General features: G+C 37.9%; 3 protein-coding genes across 3 annotated transcripts in view; 1 reads left to right on the top strand and 2 right to left on the bottom strand.

The window, feature by feature from the left end:
- Positions 1-89: 89 nt before the first annotated feature.
- Positions 90-963, bottom strand: mRpL11 (mitochondrial ribosomal protein L11). Its single transcript, XM_018027533.2, has 3 exons — positions 722-963; positions 470-659; positions 90-412 (listed from the first exon to the last, which is right to left on the bottom strand). Exons 1-3 carry the CDS (start codon positions 854-856, stop codon positions 150-152), a joined length of 588 nt encoding a protein of 195 aa, XP_017883022.1. The 5' UTR covers positions 857-963; the 3' UTR covers positions 90-149.
- mIF2 (mitochondrial translation initiation factor 2) lies at positions 963-4,320 on the top strand. Its single transcript, XM_018027677.2, has 11 exons — positions 963-1,065; positions 1,258-1,408; positions 1,485-1,789; positions 1,880-2,040; positions 2,108-2,334; positions 2,409-2,679; positions 2,865-3,118; positions 3,204-3,486; positions 3,555-3,719; positions 3,780-3,920; positions 4,076-4,320. Exons 1-11 carry the CDS (start codon positions 1,013-1,015, stop codon positions 4,243-4,245), a joined length of 2,181 nt encoding a protein of 726 aa, XP_017883166.1. The 5' UTR covers positions 963-1,012; the 3' UTR covers positions 4,246-4,320.
- LOC108626797 (UPF0676 protein C1494.01) overlaps positions 4,233-7,805 on the bottom strand; it is a 17,616-nt gene continuing 14,043 nt past the window's right edge. The window contains exons 3-6 of the mRNA XM_018027678.2: positions 5,866-5,981; positions 5,626-5,770; positions 5,157-5,339; positions 4,233-5,043 (exon numbers count right to left, since the gene is read on the bottom strand). Coding sequence (XP_017883167.1) covers positions 4,690-5,043; positions 5,157-5,339; positions 5,626-5,770; positions 5,866-5,981 — 798 coding nt within the window. The 3' untranslated portion in view covers positions 4,233-4,689. The remainder of the gene's footprint in view (positions 5,044-5,156; positions 5,340-5,625; positions 5,771-5,865; positions 5,982-7,805) is intronic.

Below are 7,805 nucleotides of genomic sequence, written 5' to 3'. Positions count from 1 at the left end.
TCACATAAATCGACGTCCCTACTTACATGGATTTAAATATCTACATGGAACAAGGGACAAAATAATTCTAAAATTCAGATGAAACGAACCGTTTTACAATTACATTCTATTCTTTTTATTTCATATGTACAAGAAACTGATACAGAAGTTTAAACTGCCCTAAGTACTTTAGTTTCCTTGGCTGCTTGCAATTCATCCAAAAAGTTCTGAACTGCCTCTTCCCTCTGTTTCATGAATTCAGCATGTTCCTCAGGATCTAAAGTACGGACAATTTCTATACCACATGTTCTCGCTATGCCGACGAGCATTTGACAAATTTGCTGTAAATTCAGTAATGCTAAGGGTGGGTCTTCTGCTTTAATACAAGCAATCTCATATAAGTGTTTGAACGTTATTTTTCCTGCTACGTCCCCTGGAACAATAATATGGTTATACATTTAATAAATTTTTGGTTTTACATCTCATTTACCTTTTCTCATCCTTCCTTTTTCAATCCCAGCTGCTTGTTTCAAGAAATAAGTTGCTGGAGGTTTGTGAATGACTAGATCGTAAGTTCCATCTCCTTTCACTTTAACGCGGCATGGTAAAGGTATGCCTTCTTTGTAATCCTGCGTTCTTGTATTAAAATCTTTGCAAAAATTCGGTACGTTAATGTTCCTCTAAAAAGCAACGACTCGTTATGTTATGAAAATGGGAAATTAATATACGAGGTGTTTTTAACCTGTCCGAGTTGAGAGCCCAGCGGTGGTTTAGCACTCGCCATCCCCGCTGGAATGTTTGTTCGCAGAGGTGTCTTATGCTCCACCTTTGGTAACGCCTTTCTCATCATACCCCCCCTTTTCATTGCCTTAGACATTTTCGCTTATTATTTAAAACTTTCTCAATCTGTAATAACTGCAAAGTATGCACATTTGACCCCAAAATTTACGTAGTGACAGGGACTAACTTCACATGCTTAGTATACATAGTTTATATGTATGTACTATAGACATAGACAACTATAGCGAGAATTATGGCTGGTTGTATGTGCATGGTCAGAACTTACGTACAATACAGCCAATACAGGTAATTTCTACCTTATTTTTGTGTTATATATCGTGAATGTCTATAATCCTTTCATAAATAAATGAACTGTTGATCGTTTTATATGTCTATTTTCATTGTATCAACATTGTATCAACTTGTACAATTAATTCATTGACGAGTTAACAAGGTGCTAATTCTCTTTTTCATGTTCCTCATTGATATCTCTTACAGTTTATCAAAATCAAAGCCATTGATAGATATTATCTGGAGAGAACAATGTGTGAATTATCTTTTACAAACTCTAAGAGCATCCCAGATGCAACATCAATTTTACCATACCACGCCAGCCTTTTTCAAGAAAAGAAAAACCACCAGTGAAAAGGTATAATCTTAACTCAATTGTCATTTCTCAATTTGTCTACTTAAGTGGATCCTTAACTGTTATAAATTGTTTCCAGAAACTAGTATTTGTGGAAGAGATGTTATATGACGGTACCCTCAAGAGAATTACTAAAAAATCGGTGCCAGCCGTAGATATGTGGGTTGGAATGACAGTTACAGAATTAGCAGAATCGGCTAAGAGAAATGTTCAGGATGTTATAGAAGTTCTTTATCGTGTACAAAGAACTGATTCTTTCCAGAAAGATAGTGTTCTCTCAGATATTGGAACATTAACTGCAGCAGCAAAAAGACTTGGATACAAATCTAACTTTATATCAAAACATGTAGAGAAGGATGTGAAATTTAAAGATATTACCAGACGGTAATAAGAAATGAATTTGTTTAATTTATAAAGCTGCCAAATTTGTCCAATTTTCGACTTAAACTCGTTATACTATTAAATCCTGCATAGACCTCCACCTGATGAATCTAAATTAGTGCCGAGACATCCAGTTGTAACAATAATGGGTCATGTCGATCATGGCAAGACAACTTTATTAGATGCATTACGACATTCATCAATCGTGGATTCGGAGTTCGGTGGAATTACTCAACACATAGGTGCCTTCGATGGTTAGTATCGAGTTGACCTTTAAACATTTGTACAATTAACAAAATCCTAATTACGTAATTCTTTTAGTAACATTGGAGTCGGGAGAGCGAGTGACTTTTTTGGATACACCTGGGCATGCAGCTTTCACAGCTATGCGTTACAGAGGGGCTCATGTAACAGATATCGTGGTATTAGTAGTAGCGGCGGACGACGGTGTAAAGGATCAAACTTTGCAAAGCATAAGGATGGCAAAAAATGCTAAAGTTCCAATTATCGTGGCTATTAACAAAATCGATAAGCCCAACGCTAATATTGTAATTGTTCAAAGACAGAGACTACTTTTAATTCGAAAGTTCGGATCTTTTAACGAGTGTAATAATGTTTGTAGAAGAAAACACAAGAAGAACTTGCGGAACAGGACATCGTGGTCGAAGAACTCGGCGGTGATGTTCAGTGTGTGAAAATATCTGCTTTGAAGGGAACTAATTTAAAAGAATTAACTGAAGCCATAATTGTGCAAGCTGAGATAATGAATTTAAGGGGAGATCCTTCGGGTTTGGTAGAAGGTGTCGCTATCGAATGCAGTAGTCACATTCATCGCGGGAAATTAGTCACGGCTTTAATCCAACGTGGCACTCTAAAGAAAGGATCTTTATTAGGTAAACAGAGATAGACAATTTCCGTACGATTTGTCAAGCTTAATTTATGAGGGATTGAAAAGGTTCCGCAAAAGCTATAAAAGCCGAGACCGTACTAACAGTTATGGCCTTTTTTCGGTAATCCACAACTGTTTCGAGAATTGATATGCTTTCAAACCCTGTAATTTATATTTTTCTTTTTACAGTTTCTGGGATTGCATTTGCAAAAGTAAGAGCTATGTTCAACGAATCCGGCCATCCCGTTTTAGAGGCGAAGCCATCAGAGGCAATACAAATCATTGGGTGGAGATCTCTACCCGATGTTGGAGACGAAATATTGGAAGTGGAGAACGATCGAGTATTGCAAGAAGTTTTAAAATTCCGAGAGAAAAAACGTGACGAAGCTTTAGCCATTAAGCATCAGAACGTTGCCGATAAAAAGCACAACGAACATCTTATTGTAATGTTGAGATATTTATCATTCCGTGTGTATTACAATCTTATTACGATATTTATTTAATACGATACTATTTTTATACTTATAGGACTATAAAAGGATATTAGGGATAAGGAGATTATTCGGCAGAAATAGAGAAGTGATAAAGATGGCAGAGGAAAAGTTGGCCGAGGACAAAAAGAAACGCACAATTGTAGATACAACTCCTGCGATTAACGTTATCTTAAAAGGAGACGTCGCGGGAAGTGTGGAAGCGTTGTTAGATATTTTTGATACCTATACATCCGACGAAATATGTCGTTTAAATATAGTTCACTATGGTGTTGGACATGTTACCGAGTCAGATATAGAATTAGCAGAAACATTTAATGGTCAGATAAATTTAAAAACATTATTCCATACATTATAATATTTTTTAACCATTTACCTGTTTTTTCAGCGATCGTCTATGCCTTCAATGTAAATATAAATAAGCAAATAGAAGCGGAAGTTAAGAAAAAGGATGTGACTGTTTGTTTTTATAATATAGTGTACAAACTTATTGATGATGTTAAGAAACGAATCAACAGCGTACTGCCGGAAGTTGAGGTCGAGGAAATACTAGGTAATAAAATCATGGTAACGTAATAATTACACGTTAATGGTACATTCTGTTTTTCTACAGGTGAGGCAAGGGTGTTGCAGCAATTTGAAATAAAGGATCGAAACAAGAGGGTGACCGTTGCAGGTTGCCGTTGTACAAGCGGTATTCTCTTGAGATCAGAAATGTACCACGTAATAAGAAAGAACGAAAAAATTTATACAGGTAAACATACTGGTTAATTAAATAAAATCAACATCAATTCAATTTTGATCTTTATTCCCCATCTCATTTCTCGTCGAATATTAACTTAATACAAATAGCACACATTTTGTATATGTTCAGTCGTGAATTAACAATATTCCAATACTTTGTCGTAGGGAAATTGGTATCGATGAGGCACTTAAAGGAGGAAATGCCATCGATAGAAATTAATCTCGAGTGTGGCCTTAGATTCGAAGATCCGATATCATTCCAACCCGGGGACGTTGTTGTTTGTTTTACATTAAATAGGCAGAAACAAACGATCGACTGGGATCCTGGATTTTAATCAGATGTCATTGTATTTAAAAACATACAAAATAATAAATCCACAAATACAAAATTAAAAGTACACAACGTAAAACGTAATCCTTTCTGCCCGTCTGCCTTCCTACCTTTAATCGCGCCAGCGGGAGATTAACTTATATTTGTATAAAATGCGGTTTTACAAAATCTAAGTACAAATTCATTTTATTATTGCTCTCTTTTTGTAGCAACACTTTCTCTTACATTTCACCGATGGATCTTCTTCAGACGAATTTGAACCATCGTATCACATTTTTCTTTTCTTTGCATACTAGTTTCTGTCGAGAAAAATTTGTAATGTCTCAAGAGAATTCGGTCTGACGTTCGAAAGTTTCAGGTCTTTTCACCATGTAATCGATATCAACGGTGATCATTGGATGTATCCTGATGAAGAGAACACAAAAACGTGGCTCCTATCGTGACAGTGTTAAGAGGCATAAGTTTCTCGTAAACGACGTTGAATGTGATGATACGCGTTTAGTACGCCGCGTTTCTTTTTCTGTAAACGACACGGCGCCGCTTCCTGATTCAGTATCGCGATTTTTGTGTCTAAAGGTTTGATCGAGGCATCGTTATCCGGGTGTACGAAAAATGCAACGGAGTGACGACCTCGGCCGCAGTGCTCCGGCACGACGACTCGATGTCTCAATGCGGGCAGTTGATCGTTTGTCCAATTCGCTAATATGTCGCCGGTCTTCACTAGAATAGCACCCGGGAGGTGACCGACTCTTCCCCATCGTTCTCCGAACGGTGTCTGGATCTCTAGGCCTCCCTCGCAATCCTAAAAATAATTGTTCATCTGTTGTAATGCTCACGAAATAACTCATATAATTATATACTTTCTGTATTTATCACATTTATTGCAAAACGATAAGTTTAGCAAACGCACGTTACCTGCGCTAATAACGTGAAGGTCCCATAATCGCAATGAGCGCCGCAACGAGCCAGTCCTGGCGCTGGAGCACCAAGCGGTGGGTAGTAGAGGAGACGGAGAGTCGACTCGTTTCCAGGTCCCAGCAACCGCGAATGCTTCGAGAGCAGGAAATCAGGGGATTGATCTAGGCCCACGGCTAGAGCCTGCAAAGCATAGGTCACACACATTAGCCCTTATCTTTTACTTTATGGCACTTTAACAACTGGCAGTAAAGCAACCGAAGAACCCAATTGCGTTAGTTCTCGCCCGTCGGATAGATTGGTTTAGTTAATCGATCTCGGGAGCCTCGTATTCAACATCGATGCAGTATCCAGATTATTTAGAGGAATTTTTAAAAGGAGAATTAGTCAACGAATAACTTGAATCGCATCAGACTCGATAACTTTAAAAAACGGTTTAATTTCTATCAGTGGGAAAAAATTGCATTACGGTTAGGAGCATGGCCGAGAGTTGTTTGAAATCCCTCGCGAGTTCGTCGACCGCCGATCTGAAACCAGGCACCTCCTCGTCTGGAAGATTTCCTTCGGAGCCGATCACGTTGAAAACGTGTCGAGCTTCCTTCTCGTCGGTGTATCTGTAAGGCAGGAGGAAAGTTCCAATAATCACAACCGTTTAATTAAACTCGACTGGGAAGAAAGTTTGGTACAATATAATTATAAGAAATCGTACTTTGACGGTCCTGGTTTCACGTATCCGTGATTGCCCGATGTGACGCGCTCGTATTTCGCTTTCGAGTCCTCCTTCAGCTCGCAGAATGCGTCGAAAGCTCTGTACGCGGCCTTCATCTGTGAACATTATCAATATTATTTCGTTAAATATACTTAAGAAAACTATCTAATCGCTAAAAATGGTTGTATGATTTATTTTATCATTATTTGAGTTAGAAAAATGAAAGGTATTTCCCGAGCGGAGAACTGAAGATGTTCCACAAGTTCTCAGAACGGTCAGTGATCTAAATGTTGAAACACTTGAGAGGAGTTGCTCTTAATTGAGCCAGGCATTATGTAATTAACGTCTTTGTTCTCTATCAGGAACCTTGGCAGGTGACATCCTCGAGTCATCGATAAAACCCGTTGACGTAATGTTTGTCATCACGGTGATTCGTGCTACTTTCGTTATCGTTAACCCACGAATCACCGATCCGCGTGAGACTTCATTCCACAAATATTAAAGGGACCATGGGATCAGCCGAGCCTTTATGTAATTACAGTGCAAAGTTGTGTAATCATCCAATGAATTGTTCTTCCAGTAAAATTAACTTGATGACTGTTTCTCGGATATCTTATGGCGTTCTTAGACCGTCGAATTGATTCGAGTAAAAATAAGGTACGTGTCAACATTTCAGTTGATTTCATAGCCAAGGCGATGACAAAACACACAGATAGCGTTCAGTTTAACAGCGAGAATTATTGCATCATTTGTGGAAACTACTTGCATTTTTTGACGTTGCCAATCATCGAAGGAAAATCATTGCACAAGTAGACGTATTTAATATTTCAATGAATGCGAATTTTCAATACTGTTTTAAGACAATGCTAAACTCCTGCCTTAGATCAAACTTCATGACTGCACTCCGCAGTTTTATTTGAATAACATGAAATTTCATATTAGAGTCGTTTTGAAATTCTTTCCCGAGTATCTATTTTTATGTAAAACGTCGACCGTCGTGTTTAAATAATCAATCGTGTATCATTCATTACTAGTTACACAAGAAACTTTATAATTTAAACAAATTTCATATGCAATAATTCGCTCCGTATTTTACTATGTTGTTCTTTTTCGTAAGGAAATCCTTATTGGGATTCTCCAATTATTTCTTCACGGATGGAAACCTGCAACGAAATAGATCGTCCGATAAACATTCGACGCAGGCGAGTTGCAGCAATGTAAACGAGTCAACAATAACAGCTGATACAAAATAACAATGTAGTTCCGTTGGCTTGAGCAATTATTCGAGGAATTCCAAGGCATCGTACGGATGCTCTTCTCCGCGCGTGTCACTCCCACCGCTCTAATTCGGTTCAAGCCGAGGTAATTAAAAACGAAGGTTCTCCCAACACATGTACCTACGTTGATAATAAAAACGACTGCACGGACAATTGAAAAAAGAACCAGTGCAGGATAGATTGACTGAGAGAGAGGTAAGACGGTACGCTAATAACCGGCGTTGCGAATCTTGTGAAATAATGAACGCTGGCTTCCTTAGTTATTACAGATGTTGTAATCGCGTTACGCAATCATCAATAATGAATTACCAAAGTATACTTATGTACTTTATAACGAGCAATAATTCCCCGAGACGTTGAAGAATTACTGGAATTACCCGGTTGACTGATTCCTTCTTACAAGAGAGTCAAAGCGTAAAGAAGGCTAGATCCCAATTTGTTCAGTTTAAAAATTCTTTAAATTGCTTAGATCTTAGACCGCGTTTTTTTTATATAAAAAACAAAACTCGTCGGTTATCAGTTTAAGGATGTATTGGCTATACAGTCAATTCCAAAAGTTTATGTACCTTAAAAATCGCATTTCCTATAATTAAAGAGAAATCAGACGTCGGAAGAACAATACTAATAATAAATAGCTACGTGCTAAAAGGTATAGAAGGAAAT

The sequence above is a fragment of the Ceratina calcarata genome, unplaced genomic scaffold (genome assembly GCF_001652005.2).
Source record: "Ceratina calcarata isolate Rehan_Ccalc_2016 unplaced genomic scaffold, ASM165200v1 scaffold428.2, whole genome shotgun sequence".
In the NCBI taxonomy this organism is placed as follows: domain Eukaryota; kingdom Metazoa; phylum Arthropoda; class Insecta; order Hymenoptera; family Apidae; genus Ceratina; species Ceratina calcarata.
This window is presented reverse-complemented; position numbering and strand designations above follow the sequence as displayed.

Coding starts and splice junctions, on each gene's coding strand:
- mRpL11 (XM_018027533.2), bottom strand. CDS start 856: ATGTCTAAGGCAATGAAAAGGGGGGGTATGATGAGAAAGGCGTTACCA. Junction 660..721: donor TGGGCTCTCAACTCGGACAG/GTTAAAAACACC, acceptor GTTGCTTTTTAG/AGGAACATTAACGTACCGAA. Junction 413..469: donor AAAAGGAAGGATGAGAAAAG/GTAAATGAGATG, acceptor TTATTGTTCCAG/GGGACGTAGCAGGAAAAATA.
- mIF2 (XM_018027677.2), top strand. CDS start 1,013: ATGGCTGGTTGTATGTGCATGGTCAGAACTTACGTACAATACAGCCAA. Junction 3,119..3,203: donor AGCACAACGAACATCTTATT/GTAATGTTGAGA, acceptor TTATACTTATAG/GACTATAAAAGGATATTAGG. Junction 3,487..3,554: donor ATTAGCAGAAACATTTAATG/GTCAGATAAATT, acceptor CTGTTTTTTCAG/CGATCGTCTATGCCTTCAAT.